This window comes from Callithrix jacchus, chromosome 4 (genome assembly GCF_049354715.1).
Source record: "Callithrix jacchus isolate 240 chromosome 4, calJac240_pri, whole genome shotgun sequence".
Taxonomy (NCBI): Eukaryota; Metazoa; Chordata; class Mammalia; order Primates; family Cebidae; genus Callithrix; species Callithrix jacchus.
Window position 1 is genome coordinate 24,789,784 of NC_133505.1, and position 20,435 is coordinate 24,810,218.

Sequence of the window (20,435 nt, forward strand, 5' to 3'; positions counted from 1 at the left end):
GTGCTCTAGAGGAATAAACCCATTCCTCCCCAAACGATAAGCTTCAGGTGCCTAAAATATGTATTATGTATGTGTATACATATACACATATGCATGTGTTATAATACAAACAGACACAAATATACACATACATATATGTGTGTATGCACTATGTAATATCAGTATGAATCCTTGGCTAAGGAGATCTTATTCATTCAGCGAATATTCTAATTGTGCAATCATTATGGGAAGTACCATGGATAACAGCAACAGATTTCCTACCCTCAAGGAGTTAACAGTCTAGTGAGAGGGACACAAAAGGAGTAAGTGTCAAATAGCAGTTTTCCTATGGACCTATGTGTAGGTATGGTGACGATGAAGGACAACAACCTTGGAGGACAGGGGCACCACAAACGCTTTTCTAAAGTAGCCTTGAGAAGCATCTTAGAGGTGTTTGCCCAGAGACCTCTGTGTATGAGATCTTTGATACGTGGTTATCTTCAATATCCTGCTCTTGGTATGGTAACTTATCAATACCCATTTGGGGTATGCAAAGATCTTCTATATTAGCTCACAGGGCTGATGTCAATCCTGAGTTTCATGACCTGCCCTTGGCATCCAGTGAATGCCGCCTGGGTGCTTTCCTTTAGAACTGTGGACATGTGAGGCCAGGCACGGTGGCTCACCCCTGTAATCCCAGCACTTTGGGAGGCTGAAGCAGGTGGATCACCTGAGGTCAGGAGTTTGAGACCAGCTGGGCCAACATGGCAAAACCCCATCTCTACTAAAAATACAAAAATTAGCTGGACATAGTGGTGGGCACCTGTAATGCCTGCTACATGGCAGGCTGAGGCAGGAGAATCAATTGAACCCAGGAGGTGGAGGTTGCGGTGACCCAAGATTGTGCCACTGAACTCCAGCCTGAGACTATGTCTCAAAAAAAAAAAAAAAAAAACACCCCAAAAACTGTGGACCTGTGAAATGGACAGTGCAGTGTAGGGTGGAGCTTCACCGGAAATACCTGGCAAACTGGATCAACTGGTGCCCTTGCCTCTTGGTGCCCTGTTATGGCATACCCCTTTGAGCAAGCACACCCAGGGAAGTGAAGAGTGTTTTGAAAATAAAGACAATATTGTGGAAGAGCTCTTTGCTATTCTCACAGTATTCCTCTTCCCCACAGGAGGACAAACTGGCCTCTTCTCCAGCCTGCACTGGGAGCAGGGCATGGGGGGCTTTGTCATGAAACCTTTGCCATTAGCATAGCCATGTCAACCTAAAGGGAGAAACTGAGGCAAAATCAATAGGACGAGGGTTTACTGAGGCCAAGATAAGAACAGCTTCCTAGAATATTCACATCCAAGTAACCTTGGATATGAATTCCATTTGACCTTTGCTACAAGCAGGATTTTAAACACAAGAACAGTGACAAGGAGTGGGGTGATGTAAAGGTATTTGTCAGGAATTCTCACTGGTTTGCAGAAATAGCATTGATTAGTGATTGGCTATATGTGATTGAACTATCTGGTACGGGTCAGGTATCTGGTGTGCAGCATTGTTAGGTTAATTTTAGGCTACCTGTGGCCACATAGTAGGTAGCTTCAAGAGATGATTAATTAGCTCAAGAGGGCAGTAGGATGTGGCGGCTGTCTCATTCCCATGCCTCTCTGGGCCTGATAATTTAGAGGTTGCTCACATTCCCCAGATAAAATGTTTCTTTTTCTTCATCAGTAACTATGTGAGAAAGCCAGGCCTCTGGTCTGTTATACTGGCCTAGAAGGAGTAACACTCAGATGCTCCAACTCAGAGGAAGCCAGGGGTAAGCACAGCCAACTCGCAGATTTAGCTTGGTTGTTCGCCATGATATGAAGCCAATGCAGATCTGCTGCATCTCCCTTAGTCCTGCCATGATGGCTTAATGGCTATGAGACCTTAGACCTGTAAGTTAGATGCTCTGAGCCATGGTCCTCCCACAGCACCAGTACATAATATGGTACCTCATACCGAACGGGTACTCAATGGCATGTGCAAGTAAATGTGTACACGTGTGCATCCAGGAGTGCATGTGCATATTTTCTCAGGTATACACACACACACACACACCTGACAAAAGAGTCCTCAAATGATTAAAGGAAAAAGGGACTTGAAAGACACACACTTTCCCAAAACTTAAACATTATCTTGGAGATACAACCTTTAAAAACTCAGTGCAATAATGGAACAGATGCGGCAAAATGGATACTGAGTTAAAAAAACGTTATTCCAAAACCCACCAGATGAGCTGAGAATTTGCTAAAGAGACAACTGAGGAAAAGCAGGGGACCCACTTGGGGCACTAATGCTTGGAATATAGCACGTCAAAGACCTCTGGGTTCCAGCCCACACCAGGACCTGATGGGCAGCAACATGAACCCCAGCTCAGAGGCACTGACCCCATCTTCAGTGGTAGCTAGCCACTGCTCATCAATGAAGGATTGTAAGTACAGTACAACACCTTTCCAAGGGCTTACACTTCTAGAGCCTCATTTGGCACTGTTCCTAGCTGACTCATTTGCAAATAAAGAACAATTGTGGATTGAAGAAAACAGAAAGGTAGGTCTGATTCCCCAGTTTACAACAGAATCTGGCCTTTCCTAGGCACCAGAGTTTCCCACAGGGCGTTTTGCAAAGGACCCCATGAGAAACACACCCCTCTACTTAAGCAAGAGAAATCTACTTCTTATTCTTGAAAATCCCTAAAGGTATTCTGAAGATATCTGTCATAATTCCCAGATGAGTGCCTATCTTTAGGAGTTCTTTAAGTACAGGGTGTAAACATGCTAACATTTCATATGCAAATTTCAAATAATCAGTGAGAACAATATGGCTTCTGGTTAACGGTAACTCCCACGATGGGACCCGAAATGCAAAGGCAGAGTGACTGGGCACTGGCACTGGGAATAGGCTGGCCACTGAAGAAAGGCTGAAGAAGCACGTCAAAATGAAAAATCCAGTACCTTGCTTTGAAATATGTGGATGTACATTTAGGCACTTCAACTCATTTTAGACTTATAAGACTGCTTTTAAGGTAGGGTTATTACATCAGTGGTTCAGAGAGGCTAAGTAACTTGTCCAGATGAGAGAGAAGCTGGGGTTAGAACACAGGTCTCTTTCTACTATATCGATCAATTTCACTGTACATGCATTTTAGAGAAGTATCTTTAAGATAAAGATTTTATCTTGTAGTTGACAGGCTATAAAAGTTGCCTGTCAGTTATGAGTGCTGTTACGGGCAGTCTTAGAGTGCCTGCCACCTCCAAGACCCCTGTATAAGGCTGAGCTTGGACCTCATCACCAGGGCTGGGTGCTGGTGATTCAGCTGTGATTGGCCTGAGCTCTGCCCAGTGGAGGTCCCTGTCCTGGTGGTGACTCTATGGACTGATCAGATTCTTTCTCCTGAGGAGACTGGACATCCACAGTCACCAGAAGCAGGAGGTTCAAGTGAGGGAGGCCCCATCGAGAACCCAGAGCCCATACTGGTTTAGCCAGAGCAGGGGGTATGGGAACAGGCTTCCTGGAATGCTAGCCAGGCACCCTCTCCAGAGAGTCCTCAGTTTTCAGTGAAGCCTGCTCTCAGAAGAATGAGATATGGTTTTTTTTTTTTTTTGAGACAGAGTCTCACTCTGTCACCCATGCTGGAGGGCAGTGGCGTGATCTTAGCTCACTGCAGCCTCTGCCTCCCAGGTTCAAGTGATTCTCTTGCCTCAGCCCCCCAAGTAACTGGGACTACAGTCATGTGCCACCACGCTTGGCTAATTTTTGTATTTTTAGTAGAGATGGGGTTTCACCATGGTGGCCAGGTTGGTCTCGAACTCTTGACCTCAGGTGATCTGCCTGCCTTGGCCTCCCAAGGTGGTGGGATTACAGGTGTGATCTACCATGCCCAGCCCAGGATGGTTTTAAGTCTCCCTTAACAGCTTATGTATTCTCTCTGCAAACCTCCAATGCCTGTAGTAGCTCCTTTCATTGTAACTTAAGAGAGCAAAGCATATCATTGCTTTAAAGTACTGTATTAGAATGCAGAATCAGAGAGTGACGGGATGGCACCATCTCGCAGTATAAGGCAGAAGTCATTGTTCCGAAAGGGCTCTCCTGGCTTTTGTCACCCACCCTGGACATCAGATGGACTGAAATTTAGAGCTATCCACAAAAATCCCTGGAGGGATTTGTCATGGCTGAACTGCATCCCCCCAAAATGTTGCAGTCCTAATACCTTGTACCTTGTTCAAAGTCCCCAGTACCTTGAACATGGCTATATTGGAAGACAGACAGGGTCTCTAAAGAGATAAGAGGTCATTAGGGTGGCCTAATCCAATCTGACTGGTGTCCTTAGAAGAAGGGGAGGACACAGATGCATACAGAGTGGGGATCATGTGAGGATACAGTGAGAAGATGCCATCTACCAGCCAATGAGGGAGGCCTCAGGAGAAATTAACTCTGCCCACACCTTGATCTTGGACTTCCAGCCTCTAGGACTGTAAGGAAATAAATCTCTGCTGTTTAAGCCACAGTCTGTGGTGTTTATTATGCAGCCCCAGCAAATTCATAAAGAAACCTTCAAGTTGGGTTTTTTTGAAAAGAAAAAAGAGGCTCACAAGTGATTAAATCAATATGCTGGAAGCAATATAGAAATTTGGTAAGAATACGGTCCTGGATTTTGACTGCTGAGGGGGATGCTGTCTCTGTCACTTATAGGCTGTGGCTCCCTAAGCGAGCTTCTTTATCCATGGCCTCAAAAATAAAAGGCAGCCAGGAACACTGCACACATCATAGGTGTGGGAAAGGTTTAGTGATGCCAGGCATGCAAAAGACTTGGCATGGTGCTAGAGCCTGTGATCCTTGTCCTCAAGAAAACTTTGCTTTTATTTTTACCCAGTTAATCCAGATGCCATCAGATACAACTACCTAGATGTGACATATGGAGGATGAAGCTCTTGGTATCTAAGGCTTCCTCACCAGGAATGGTTGGAGAGCCTTACCTGACTTGGCAATTGGAATGCTCCCCGTCACCTCTGGGTTCTTTCTCTGCAAGTCTGCAGGCAGGCAGGAGTGTCTCATGCCACTTAAGCCAGGAGGACTGTGTGCATCTCTTCGGCTCTGAATCCCAGTCTTTTCCTGTGCAGTTGCTTGAAGCTCCCTTTAACCAACAGTGTTTATGGAAAACAAAGAGCTTTGCTTCTTCCCAGAATATTCTATGGACTTCTTGCCATCTGGTGCCTGCAGTGGCTTTCTCCCTGTGAGGCCCTGGGGCATGCTATGCTCATTACCTGAGGTCCCTCTGCCATGCCAGCTGCTTCTGCCAGTGAAGTGGGTTAGGAGAGTAACTCATTGATTGAGGTGGACACTTAGGGTAATGAAGAGGCTGTCAGGGGACAGAATCAGAATACCTCCGTGCTCCCAGGGTGCCTCTGCTGGACTCCTGGGGGCAAGTGGTGGAAAGCCACTCCTGCTGGCTTGACAGGCAGGGAACTTGTTTCAGAAGGTAGCAGACCAAGGTGAGGCACAGAAATGGGGACTCGAATGCCCTCTGGACTCTCCCTTCTCTGCTTCCCTCTGGAGGGAAGCTTGCTTCTGCTCTCTGCACACTGCCATTCTTTGCCTTGCTGCTGCTCAAGGTAAACAGACAATGTGGAAAGTACCTGTGGAACGAAAGACGACCTCTATCATCACCAACTGTAAATTCCTTCATGGGTCAAGCATCTGTCTGGGCCCAATCAGCTGAGACTCGAGGGTAAAAGGATGCCCCATTGCACAAAATGGCTGCCAGGGCCCACGGTTCTGGATTGGAGGGAGGAGCAGTTGCTAGCAAAGGGGGAATCACTGGGAGCTGGGTGGACACCCCAGACAGTCACCAGTCCAGTGTCAGGCCTTTGCTGCAGAAGCTCAGGTTCTGTAATCAAATTTTCTCAACCCTGCTATCCCACGAAGGGCGCTTCACAGAGATTTCTCCTTTTAGTCTTCCTTTTGAGTGTTGCACATTTTGTTAGCAGTATCCAGTGTTATAATTTCATTTAGGACTTTAAATTTTGGAATGCTCATTAGCCATCTCCGAAGAGAAATGCTGATTTAAAAAAACAAACCCTATTAAACTTCTTTAAAGTGCTACACCACGAGAAACACACAGCTTTTTGTGAATGAGTATAGCAGTGCTATTTTAAAACAGATGCCTAGTAGCTTATAGGTTTTGGAAATTGTTTTACCATAACATTTAAAAAAATACCAATAGATAATGGCAAAATAGTGTCATATCCTTAGAACTATAGCTGATATCCCTTATTTCATGAACACGGACAGCGACTGCTTGGTATTCACTTCCATTATCAAATCAGCAGCTCGCTGAATCCCAAATTCAAATACAAAGTGCCACATGCCTTCTGCAGACTCCCTTTGCCATGTAGACTCCATGGGGTGGGCTTCAGGCCTGAATTAAAATCTGGAGAAACAAAGACGCAGGGCCTGGCCAGGCTGCACGTCTCATCCAACCCTGCCCTGCACACAGAGGGGCTGGGCGCATCTTCTGACTCTTCCATTTTCTGCATGGGGCGTCCTTCCTGTTTCCTCTATGGTACTTCCCCACCAGCGCATGTGTTACCTACATCCTAGAACACTTACTGTGCATAAAAAAAGAAACAAAAGTATATTGCAACTCTTTCCTTAAGGTGTTAAAAAAATTTCTTTTTCAGATCTTAAAACCCCACCATACTTTTATTCCCAGCTTGTCACACCCTCAGCCTGCTTTATTCTTTTTTCCTCTTTTTTTCTATCCAAAACAATTAGATCTTAAGAAAGTAATTTTATTGTTTGGAGTAAATTATTATCAGCAACTGAGTGCCTATTTTGAGTATGGGCTTAAAACACAAAGTTTGCTAATTAGAAGCTTGGCTGTTCTTGGTTTGTATTTAATGCTTATACTTAAATACAATAAGTTTCTCCCAGAAGAAACCCACCATTAGCATATAACCAGCACCATCAACAATAGTAGTTAACACCTACTGGACATTTATTATGTGCCAGGCACTGCAAAATAACCTTCTAAGGCAGGTTCACTGTTAAACCTCAAGATAAGAAGTTGAGGCTTAGAGAGGTAAGTAACTTGCTTGAAGTTCCACAGCCAACAAGTGACAAAGCCAGAACTTGCACTCAGGGTGGCCTCTAAAGCCCACACTGTAGCCACTACCCTACAAAGGCTTCATATTCTGTTCCTTCCTGGACATATTAAGAAATAAGAAAGAATGTGACAAAACCGACTTTGTATAGTGACTGCAGGACAACTGAACTCCAGAAATCTTGATGAAAGCTCAGGAAACTGGTCAATCCAACTGTGGAATGATTTAGCTGGGTCCAAGGGCACACAGAGGCTTTGCATTCCAGTTACTTCGGACTACAATGTGGCCTCCAAAAAGGGACTGGGGATTGCCACATGGGCTACTCTGGCCTGAAATGAGAGTAAGGCTATCTTTTGGTAAGAATAGGAGCGCAAGTAAACCAAACCACAAATGAACTGCTTCAGATACAGCTGGTACCTAAAGTACTGTGTTAAAAACTGAGCAAGGCCTGCCATTGCCGCTCACATCTCTGGGAGGTGAAGGTGGGAGGGGAGCTTGAGCCCAGGAGTTTGAGACCAGCCTGGGCTCTCAAGCCTGGGCAACATCGCAATACCTCATCTCTACAAAAAAAAAAAAAAAAAAATTAGCTGGGCATGGTGGAACACACCTGTGGTCCCAGCTACTCAGGAGGCTAAGACAGGAGGCTCGCTTGAGCCCAGAAGATCGAGGCTGCAGTGAACTGTGATCCAGCCTGGATGACAGAGCAAGACCCTGTCTCAAAAATAAAATTTTAAAAAGTGAGCAAAATCATTGGTTGTGGGTCTTTTGTAAAAGAGTCACTTATTGTAAATTATCTATCCTATAAATGGTATCAGGAAACCTGGTTAACTGTTTAGAAAAATAAAAGTTTGAGCCTCTCATCTCATGATACCAGATGGAACTAGAAAAAAATGTTTATAATAAACAAGAGAAAATGTAAGTAAATATATATATGATCTTTTGACGGATAATAACTTTTTACTTGGAAAAGCAATTGATAAAAATCAATGAAAAAAGTTGGATATGACAAAACAAAAAGTATAAAATAACTTTATGCCCCACATATGATGAAGGACAGGCAGATCACAACCTCAGAAGTTTGTAATATGAGATAATCTGGACTAGTATTCAGGGTACATAATTAGCTAGTCATTGATAGGAGAGATTTTTATTGTTGATAAAACTGCAACAGAAAAAGTAGGCAAAAGAAAAGAGTTGAACAATGAAGAAAGGAATATAAATGATTAGCAAAGATACGGAACTATTTTGTTTTGCCAGTCACAGCAAATGCTCTGATAGATGCAAATAACTGTAATTTTGCCATGTAAAAAAAGACTAAAACATTAAAACAGTATGTGACAATGGCAGAATTTTCTCATATATATATATATACAGAATTTTCTTGTATATATGTATGCAAGTTATTCCTATACGCTTTTTAAAAAGACTGGAAAAGGGATATAAAAATTATCCCTGGTAAGCTAGGCATGGTGGCATGTGCCTGCAGTCCAGGTAGGAGAATTGCTTGAGCCCAGGAGTTCAAGTCCAGCCTGGGCAACATAGCAAGATCTTGTCTCTAAAACAAGACAAACAAAACAAACCGTCTGGTGGTAGAATTACGAGGAGTTTAACTTTATTCCTTATACCTTTCTTTTCTAAAATAAAACCCCATTATTTCTAACAACAAAATCCAATACTTTCAGTATATAAAAAGCAAAGAAAGGAAAGAAAAAAGAAGAAAAGATGGAAGGACAAAGGAAGGAAAGAATTCTTCACCTTCAGTAGGTTAAGAGGTAATAAAAACTTTAGAGTGATAAGGTCCGGTGTTCAGAATATATTAAGAAGTCTTACAGCTGAAAAGAACAACAACAAAAAAGGGAACTCAACTGAAAAGTGGGCAAAGCACTTCAATGGATGTTTCTCAGAAGGAGTACAGAAACGGCCAAAAAGCACATGAACAATGTTCAACGTCAGTTAGTCATCAGAGAAATGCAGACTGAAACTACAATGAGACAACCACTTCACACCCGTTAGGATGGTAAGAAAGAAAAAGGGGGAAGAAGGAACGAAGGAAAGGAAGGCTAGATCAATATGGGGCTTCGTCAGGGCAATTAGATTTTTTTTTTTTTTTTTGAGATGGAGTCTCTCTGTGTTGCCCAGGAGTGCAGTGGGGCAACCTTGGCTCACTGCAACCTCCTCCTCCCTAGTTCAAGCGATTCTCCTGTCTCAGCCTCCTGAGTAGCTGGGATTACAGGTGCCTGCCACCACGCCCAGCTAATTCTTTGTATCTTTAGTAGAGACGGGGTTTCTCCATGTTGGCCAGGCTGGTCTCGAACTCCTGACCTTGTGATCCACCCACCTCAGCCTCCCAAACTGCTGGGATTACAGCATGAGCCACTGCGCCCGCCCTGAAAAAATTTTGTAATTAGATAGTGGTGGTAGTTACACTAAGTACCACTGAATTGCTCTCTTGAAACTGGCTAACTTGATGTCATATGAATTTCACCTCATTTTAAAAAAAGAAAAAAGAACATCCTTCCCACCTCACCAGAAAAAGTTTGGAATGGCCCTTCTAGAGTGTCAGCAGCTGAATGGAGAACAATTTTAAATACATTTGTAGCACACCCTTGAATCCGACACCCTGGATTCAGAGGTGAAATGCAAATAGAGCAAGTCCCGCCTGTGAAGAGATTCTCCTCCTGACATCTGCTATGACTTTTTTTTGGATATATTTTTCCACAGAATACACCTGTGGGATATTTTAACAGGTACAGTTTCTGCATTTTTATTAGGGCATACAGTGAAAAAGTGATTTTTAAAACATAATTCAAAAGCCCAACTGATAAACCAATACAAACTTCGAAATTATGGCTTGTTTTATCTAACTTTAATTTTCATATTTACTGATGAAAAGAACTAAATCATCATCTAACAAAAGTATTAGCCACTCAAGGAAGCAAACTAACTGATCATAACAGCTATTTTTCACAATTGCTTAAAAATGTGTCAGAACAGTTGAATACCATTTTAATTAAACAAAATTGCAATTATGAGTATAATAACTGCCTTGACATTTTTACATTATAGTTTGGGCTAGAAGGAAAAAAATTCTCCTTTTATTGCATGGAGCATGCAACTTAAGTACAAATATTATTTAAAATAGCTAAACAGTGTAATTACAGTATGTAAAATGCGTAAATCTGGTCACATGTTACAGGGTTCAATTTTAGATTTCCACTTGGTCTAGACACTGGCCGAGTGAAGCTGCCTGTAGGCAGAGTGGTATCCAAGATCATACACAATTCCAGCCGTGGAAGAAGGACTCCACACAAACAGGATGCAGGAGTGCACCCTGCCTCAGAGGGCCCTGGCTAAACTCTCTGAGATACATTTGTTTCTCGAGAAGCAGTTGAAACAGCTCTGCTTTGAAGGTTAGAGGAACCTTGAATTTTGGTTTTCTATTAACTACTAGGATTTTTCCATCTTGAATATCTATATTGATCTCCTTTACTTAAACTTTGCTAAGAATAGCTTCCATTCAGACTAGTCTTCTTGAGAATTTGATCTGTTTAATATTGCTAGATTTATTCCTGTATCAGACATGATAGAAATTTATTTGGTATTCGGGTTTAAATAGATTCTCCTGCAGTAGGAATCCCAAAACCAAGACGTTCAATGCATAGGTATTCATTGATTCAATCTGGGTTAAAAAAAAATTCTAAATATAATCAACTCTTATCTGTTTTCACAGCAATATGTTCCTCACACCTTCCTTTCCCAGCTTTCTTTCTCTTATTTTGGGGAGGCTGTTTTTAGTTTGTGAGGTGAGTGGAGGTCAGGTCTAATCTCAAAATACATAGTTTTCATTGTATTGTACTTTGGTTCCCAAAGAGTAGGTTTCTCCTTTGGAGGAGACAACTCTGTGTAGCAGGTGAACAGATTCCCCTGCCCTAAAAAAGAGAAGGGAAGTAAATGTAACTTTAAGAAGTCTTCTTCCCCCATATGCCATATTAAGAAATGCTGATCAAAGCATCGCACAGATTCCATTCATATTTTCAAGTCTTAATTTGTATGCTATATCCTTTCTTAAGTTAGACACATTGGCTCTACTTGATAAAGTGAATTTAATATGGTTTGTCTTAAGTGGGCCACCCCAGTGCTGGGGAACTCTGACAGCCAATCATCACATCTGTGTAATTTTTCCTTCTCAGAGAGGGCCGACAGGAGAGCTTTCAGCCATCTTATTCCAACCTTCAAGTGAACTATAGGAGGATGGAAAATCAGAACGTGTAAATGACAGCAACATGAAACTTCCCTGCAGTATTATTCCAAATAACTATTACCAGATGCTTAACTATGAAGAGGCTGGTCTGGTTTCCAGAATCAGGATGTTTTGCTTGCTCCATGAGATACCAACCCTTTACATAAATCCATCAAATCAAGTATTCTCTAATCATGAACATTTGTGGAATAAACATAATTAAAGGCACAACAGGGGGGATATTTAAAGAAACATGATCAGCCAAAGTATTTTCTATCATTGAACTAACTACTAGAAGACTCCTCACTGTCAAATCCATGTGGGTCTGTGCCTGTTTTCTGACGACATCGTCTCGCTCCTGCAAGAGACTGTACCTTCCAAAGGCTTTCATTCCCAGCCTCTGTTCTTTGACTTCCACCTCTCGGTTCCCCAGTCTTAGTTCCTCACTCACTCTCTCCACTATCCTTTAAACCTTCGTGTCCCCGACCAGGCATTTAGGTCATGTCTGGAGCTCCAGTGATCAAGAGCAGTACACATTCCAATCCTGGCCTCTCTCTCCTGGGCTCTTGGGGTAACATTCCCCCGTGTCCCGCCTCAAACTCAGGAAGTCCAAAAGTCACCAAATCATCTTCTCTCCTAAAGCACTGCTGCCCCTACTTAATCCTCATCTCAATTCCAACCACCAACCTCTCAGCCACACAGGTCAGGACGCTGAAAGCGATGTGGTTTCTTCATCCCCACGGTCTCTCCTTTGAATTGGTCCCCTTTCCCACAGATTTGAGTGCCTGTATTATTATTATTATTATCAGGTTCTCCCCACATAGCCCCTGCTACTTTCTCAGCCCATACTCTTATCTTCTCTCACTCAGACTATATTAAGATTTTCCTTGGCCTGTTTTCCAACCACCAACCTTACTCTTGGCCAACATAGGTAAGATAGATAATCATTTAAAAACTGTACATAGAAGAATTATTTAATGACTCTCCACATTGTCTACCAGGAAAGCACACATTTTCATAAGGGAATGCAGGTCTTTAGGATCTAGCCCCTCATCTCTGCAGCCTCATTTCCCCAACTCTCCCATCCTCCCTATTATGCTGCTCATGCTAATCCACTCTCACATTTCTACATGGGCGGCATGTATAAAGACAGCCATATATATTCTGCTGAAATTTCTTGGCCCCTTCCATATCCATTCCTATTCGCTTTCAAGATTCAGCTGAACCACAATCTGAAACATTTCTTGAGTATTGAAGACAAAGGAAGGTACTGCCCCTGTTTGAAATCATGGTGGCGTGTCTCTCATTTAAGATATTTTTTCACAATGAATCACATGTATCTGTGTGATACCTTCTATCAGACTGTGAGCTCCTTGAGGAAAAGCACTCATTTTTTTAAAAGTTATTTTTATATCTCAGACCATAAATATCACAGATGGCATAATGCCTTGCCCCTGGTAAGTGTTTAACCCATTTATGGGTCATCTCAGGTTCCCTGGAGCGGGTGGATGTGTGACAATCTGAACATTTTTAGCTGTTCTAGCTATAGGGAAAAGAACCAGTTTCAATTCATACTGAAATGGCCACCTCAGCCTCAACCCTGTGGTGCTCCAGAGTTCTCTCACAAGGAAGTTGATTACTTTACCCTCTTAGCTTTTCCTTCTTGCCCTCTTCCAGTGCCTGAAGTCTGCAATTGCCTGTGTTTGAGAACTCACTTGATCTCAGGTGATGGCAATGCACATCAAACCAGCTTAAACAACAGGAGAATTAACACTGGCTCAGGGAATCTAAGGAAGGACTGGATAACCAAGCTGTGGGGAGGGCAGCATGCAGCTGGGCACCAGGACACCAGGGAACCAGGGACTCAGGCACACCAGCGCTTTCCCTCCATCTCTCATCTCTGTTCGCCACATTCTCCCCTTGATGGCCAGGTATGGTTCCTAGGTACTCACAGCTTCAGCTGCTGGAGGAGTAACCTCCAGAAAAGCAAAGCTCCCTTTGCTTTTCTGTCCAAATATTATAAAGAAGAGGCCTTGCCTGCCCAGCTTTGCTGGGTGCCCATCCTCAGATGTGTCCATGGGCATGGAGTCCCACTCTGCCAACACGGAGAATCCCTTACTGATCATGCGTTGGGGGAGGAAGCCGCTTCTAGAAAGGGGTTCTGACAGCCCAGGTGAGAGGTCCACTATTGTTAGCACTCTAAACAGGATGGCCTAGGGACACATGGTTTGGAAATTACACCTTCAAGAGACCTAAAGTTTCTCGGCCTTCCCTGTACAGACAAGCTTTATTCTTCCTTTCATGTTACCTTCCTTCAGAAATTTTCCCTACTCCTCCTCTGTGGCAAACAAACAAGCAAACATAAACACAAACATATTACAATTTGACTCCTTGAATTTCTATCCAACCCTGTGATTTCCCCCCTTCCTATCAGAAAGGGTTTCCCAGGTAACCGTGAATAATTTACATATTTCCTACGGTTTTCTGATCCTGGAAGCTGAAGAGTTTTAAACAATATTTTGTATAGGATATGATCAACCTTGTCAAAAGCTCATTTGTTTTTTGCTTTCCTTCTTTTTCCCTATCTGAATATTTGGCCTGAACCAAATTATTTTTAAATTGGTGGTTTACTTAGAACCCAACTTCCTGTAAACCCAAGTTCTGTTTCTCAGGAGTATTCTCCAGCCCAGTCAGTTTCTCCCTTTTAAGAAATCATCATAATGGACAGTAAACAGTTCTGGTCACCTAGCTGGAAAACACTGTCAACTGAGGTTAAGTTGTGGCCTGTATAGCAAGTTAGGTCAGTTACATATGGAGAAAAAATAATACAACATACGTTGTTGCTGGAATTTCTTTCTATTTATCATTAATTCATCAAAAATATGTATTGAGTACTTACTCTATTCTATATATCAAATATAGTGGAAAGCTAAAGACCCAGTACTTAACAATAACCCAGTGCAACGATGAAAAGACATATAAATACCATGCAATGTGGCAGCTGCTATAACAGAGAAATGCATTAGAAATGCTCGTTCCATCATCACAGCAGAACTTCAAAAACTGCATCCCATGTGCATTGCTGGACAGGCAATCTGCTAGGAGAAGTTAGCATATTTAATGAATTCTGAGATAAGCAATTACTCTAGGAAAATTCTGGGTAAAATGTCTAGACCACAGCTGTCATGCCTTATATAAATATTTCACCTGTTTAATTTTCACTACTAGTTTCTTCTTTCTTCGTCTTACTACTGTTATTTCCTTTAGGGGGAGGTGGAAGCAAAGAAAAGCAGACATATCTGTCAAACACAGAAGCCAAAAACTCCTGTAGGGTATGCCTTCATTCCCGAGAAGTATAACACAAATTAGGCTCATCTTATAAAATACAGTCATGTACTGCATAATGGCATTTCAGTCAAGGAAAGACTGCATATGTAATGAGGGTCCCATAAGATTACAACGGAGCTGAAAGCTATCTATCACCTACTGACATTATAGTCAATGTAAAGTTACAGAGAAACACGTTACTTATACATTTGTGGTAATATGGTGTAAACAAACCTACTATGCTGCCACTTGTGTAAAGTATCTTTAGATATGTCAGATACACATATACTTAACATTGTGTTACAACTGCCTACAGTATTCAATACAGTAACATGCTGTGCAGGTTTGTAGCCTAGAAGCAACAGGCTATACCATACCCCATACAGCCTATATGCGTAGTAGGCTGCACCTTCCTGGTTTGTACTGTACACTGTATAATACTTGCATAACAAAATGATACATTTCTCAGAGTCTATCCCCATCATTAAGAGATGCACGACTATAGTAATGTTCACAAAAAATTATTAGGCAACTAGAATTTTGTTTTGTCCTCATTTCTGAATTGTGCTCCCATGGAAAAGAATTTAGATGAAACTGAGATCTAATCAGGTCTGAAGTGAGATCTCCAAACCTTTATTTGCATGGGTTTACCTGGAAGGGAAAGCCTAAGGAGGATTTGGGAGCAGGGCTTTGCAAGGCTGGTAGAAAGGTGGGGCTCAAAGCTGAGTTGCTTGAGTCTCAGGTGACAGGTTGACAGTGGGAAAAGGCACAGTTCTGAAATATGATAGGACACCATGATGGCCCCAAGGCCTCCATGGTGTCCCCTGGGGGCCCAGTGGGAGTCATGGTCATGTCCAGTGGAAGTTAGCTTGCTGTGGACACCCCCTGGAACCTCCAAAAATACTTTTAGGTGCCTCTGTGGGATACTGGGATCCATGACAGCAGGTAAGTGGTGATGTACTTGAGATATCTGAGTATGAACATTATTGCGAACCCTCATCTAGACCCGCAGGCTGGGGATGTCTGCGTTTGAGAACTCATTTCCTAAGTGTCTGACTAGTGCCTTTTCCTTGCGGTGGTTCCCACTAGAAAATAGGGATTCCCTTATTTGTACTAGGCTTCCTTCAGGCATTCTCTTCTTCCGGTAAATTTCATGAACATCCTACCTTGCTTTTTGCTTACTAGACACCCAATTAAATTCCAATCATGATGACACCTTCCCTGGCTCTAAATTACACATGAATATGTAGATCACTATGAAGCTGTATACTATTAAACAAAACAAAACAAAAAAACAGCTGAAGCCCCTGTAAACTGGTTTTCTAACTGCTGGATGTGTGATGTTCTAACTTAACTGTCCGCATCACCTGCACATCTGAGGTTCAGCCTTGCTGTGACTCCAAGCCCAGTCCCACCTCTCAGGAGAGATCATCCCAAGCCTGGCCAGTTGCTCACCTTCAGGGCATGCCGGCAGCTCTGCTGATAATTCTGCTGTAACAGCAGGGTCCCACATCCCAGGAAGTGGCCTCCACATTCCTCTATAACTGTGCCTTACCTTGGACTCCACTCTGCCAGTGACTGGATTGCTGCCCCACCAAGCCTTATTTCTCTGTGATACTCATCTGCCCCACCACACATGTCCACAGTATCCATGGTCACTTATCTTTCTACCAAATGTCCCTCCTAAGACAGACATCCAGGATTATAGGTGCCAATAAGACCATTGGCGGCCATCTGGGCATGTCATCAGTCCCTCCCCAAGGAGCTGACCTCATCCCCATTTGTGCTGGCCCCTTGCCTTCTTCGATGTACCCTCCTGGCTGCTACTTGAGCCTCAGTTATGAGCAAGTTAAAGAAAAGAATTAGCGTAAGAGACATGGGAGATGCCCCAGCCTGCACCCCCATGTGAGTCATGGTCCTTGCTTGTGTGATCCTGGAGCCCAGCTTGTCTCTTGCTCTGGAGAAGACCAATAACGTGAGGCCCAAGTCTGCCAGAGGTGTCTGTGCTGCTCAGAAATGTGAACTGGTGAAGGGTGACTCCAATAGGTGTCACCTGCATATCCTTTAGACTTTCTCACAAATCATGGGCCTGTCTTTAGAGACCTAACTCCAAGATCTACAATTAAGATAATTGTCCCTCTGAAGTTGCAAGGGCCAGGCTGTATCCAAATTCATAAATCTCTTTGTTACCAAGACAGTATCATTAATTGTGGGAGCTATGGTACATTCAAGGCTGAGCCACGTGTGGGATGGGATAAACTCAGGAACTGACACAGGTGGATGGGCGGTGGGTTGGCGGGATGGACGAGGGGCAGTCTCCCATGCTGGCTCTGAATATCGAATTTGGGTGGTAGCCAGAAGGAAGGGATCCTGTGAATGGAGGCAACTTTAAAGACCTCACACATTTCAGAGTCTCACTCATAACTGCCTAAAATGAGGGGGTGGGGCTTTGCTCTACCCCACTTCTGACAGCAATTCTGTGGCTTATATCACGTTGCAAGTTGCCCTTGATGTGCTTTTAACTTGCTTTAATCTGATCACTACCGTCAGGGTGTGGGATAGGGAGCATCAAAGGATGTGAGTTACTCTCATCCCTCATCTTGGAAAGTAGCATTCCATCTCCACACTACAAAAAGGTGCCTGGGATGCCAAGGGAAGACAATGGCCAAAGACTCGCTGAGAACTGCAAAGTGAAAGTTAAAAAGGATTTCACAAAGGTGTGCATTACCACAGCAGATCACGGAAGATACAGCTCCTTCAGCGCCTGGCCTCTCTCCCTGCCTAGCTGCTGTTGAGCAGTCTCTCTGCAGAGACACTACTCCTAGGACCCTGCCAGGGCAGCACTGAAGGGAATCCCGAAGAATCTTTAGGCAAATGTCATGTGCAGGGTGACAAGGAGGAACCAGGTATTTGGGATTGAACTAACTGTGATTTAATTCGGCTAATGCTGGTGCCAAACAGGGCTGCTATGTGATGGGGGCACCCATTATAAGCTGTAAAAAGCAAGCTTGGGGAAGGAGGAAAGAGAAAGGAAGAAGGAAAAAAATGGATATTCAGGCTAAAAATAGTTCTTGAGAATTGCTTTCTCAGCTGTCTGAACCACCGCAATGAAAGTTCTTATACGCATGCCACCACCATTACAATAAAAATGGAAAAGAAAAGAGAGCAGCCAAGAGAGTTCTAAAGAGGCCTGGCAGCCTTTGGCCATCTCCTTGGTACTGCTGCTGTCAATTTCAAGGAGACACAACTTCTGACAAGCTCCCTTCACCCATGGCTCTCTCTCAAGATTAGCTGTCGTGGGCCTTTCTGTGTTGGGCAATGTTTAAGTTCAGATAACTGCACTTATTCAGCTCTGTCCAGAGAAATAAGACCAGGATGTGATTTGCAAACCAGAAATGTCATCTCATCTGCCATTGTCCCAGTATTTTCCCAACCCAGGACGCAGAGAACATCCACATTGGCTATATAACTCTGCTGACCGGCACTGATGCCACTTTACAAAGTAGTTTTAATGAAAAAACTACTCCTTAAATTGCAGGAATAACATGCACCATTTCAGAATGACAGTTTCACACAGAGTCTCATTCTGTTTCCCTTCATTAGCAGAACATCCCTGTTATAGGTATTTGGTTGCCAAGTCCAAGGCTCCCAGCTGTACTGAGGTTATTCTTTATTTTAAAGAACAAGTTAGTGACTATGACACTTACTTCTTTTTTACTCTAATAGCTAACTCGTTTTTTCGAACTCTCTGTGATTTTCAAAGCATTTCATACATAGTGTCATCTAGTTTTCATAGCTGCCATTAGCAGATGATATTACTCCTGGTGGTAGATGAGGAAACTAAGGCTCAGAAAGTCCCAACATCACACCTCTAAGATGTGAAAAGTCAGGACTCACCCATGTCTTCCAATTCTGAAGTCTGAGCTCTTCCACTAAACAACATTGACTCGACTTCTCATGACATAAACTATTTTCAGTCATTTAATTATAGTTCCTCTAAGGAAGGAAGAAGGACTAGTTAACCATCCACCAAGCATTGTGCAGTAAGTCTCCCTCCACTGATAAAAACATTGCAGGAAAGTGAAAATGAGCTATTGTCTTAGTCTGTTCCTGCTGCTATAACCAAATACCTTAGATTGAGTAATTGATACACAATAGAAGTTCATTTCTCACAGTTCTGGGAGCTGGGAAGTCCAAGATCAAAGTGCCAGCAGACTTGGTGTCTGGTGGAGGCTGTCTTGCTCCACTTTATAGATGGCTCCTCTTATTCATCCTCACATGGCGGAGGGAAAAAGGACAAAAGGGACGAACACTGTGTCCTCCCCATGGTGGAAGAGACGGAAGGAGGAGGCAGCTTTCTGAAGCCTCTTCTATAAGGGTACTAATCCCATTCATGTGGGCAGAGCCCTCATCACATAATCATTTCCCAAGGGCCTCTCCTCTTAATACCACCGCAGTAGAGATGACATTCGACATGAATTCTGGAGGAACTCAAACATTCAAACTATAGCAGCTACTATGCCACAGGCCTCTAAGGAGTTCCCTTCACATGGAATAGCCTAGAAAAGTTTAAATGCAAATAGAGAATAAAAGCTAAGAATGAGCCAACAATAAGGCGCAGTTACACAGAGTTTTATACACGGAGCTGACTGGTGGCGGATGGGGGAAAGAGGAAAGCAGTGTAAATAATCTGGTGAGCCCTCCAGGTTACAATTGCTCTGCCAATGGCTTCCTGCTTTGGCGAGTAGGGCTGGGCTATTTTATAAGTGGTCCCTAATGAGACTGACAATAGATTTTTAACCCAATGGTGGTCCATGTGCAGGTGGCCCAGCACCTCAGGACGCAGCCTGATGCAAGGGGATCTGCCTGAAAGGTGTGATGGTGTTTAGTGCAGTCATCAGGCTATTTCCCTCCAGAATTTGCACTGGATAATGAAGCAGACTAGCTAGAAAAGACTGCAGGTAACGTAGAGAGATGAGATGTTAACGTGTGTGTAGAGGGGAAGTAGAGGATACAGACTGGCTAGGAGAAGGAAGGACAGAAACAGAGCCAGAGGCACCCAGAGGCTGAGGGTCTCTGGCCATTAGACCTCCCTCAGTTCCTAAGAGCTTTCCAGTTTTGATTCAGGGCGATCCTCAAATAAACTCCCTTTGTCTTAAAGCACCCACCATGAGTGGAACTATCCTGGCAACAGTTTATGGAAGCTGAAGGTTTCTATGAAAGGTAGTTTACACACATTAACTAGAGTAAGGACTGTGTACATCTCATTCATAAGGGATTACAAGGAAGACAGGCATACACAGCCTGCTATTCTGTCTCATTGGTAAGCCTTCTCAGACTGAAGGCCTCTTTCCTCTGAATCTATAGCCCTGGATGATGGGTACCTTCCATTTCAAGTCAATCAAAGTTTCCTGAGTGTAGATTATGTGCAAGAAACTGGGAAGGCCATACATTAGGCTTAACCAGCCTTGTCACCGCATGCTTTTTACTGCTATTTCACTTTTCACATGTTATTTAGCTCCATAAAAACTGGGATTTGGTCAGGTGTATTGGTTCACACCTGTAATCCCCAAATTTTGGAAGGTCAAGGAGAGAGAATCACAGCCGGGCAACAAAGCAAGCCCTCCATGTCTACAAAAAAAAATAATAATAATAATAAACAAAAAACAGCCAAGTGTGGTGGTGCGCACCTCTAGTCCTAGCTACTTGGGAGACTGAGGTAGGTGGACCACTTGAGTCCAGGAGTT

General features: G+C 43.3%; 1 protein-coding gene across 16 annotated transcripts in view; it reads right to left on the reverse strand.

Moving 5' to 3' along the window:
• Positions 1–20,435, reverse strand: part of FARS2 (phenylalanyl-tRNA synthetase 2, mitochondrial) — a 521,299-nt gene that overhangs the window by 120,960 nt on the left and 379,904 nt on the right. Inside the window, exon 8 of one of the 16 annotated variants that reach the window (XR_013533781.1) lies at positions 14,348–14,456. The exons of 14 other annotated variants lie outside the window; for them this stretch is intronic. Coding sequence is in view for 1 of the 2 variants with exons in the window: in XM_054253736.2 (XP_054109711.1) it covers positions 14,405–14,456 (52 nt within the window). In the remaining variant the exon portion in view is untranslated. Of the gene's footprint in view, positions 1–3,771; positions 14,457–20,435 lie in introns of those variants that run through there. One more of the 16 variants, XM_054253736.2, reaches the window with a different exon arrangement.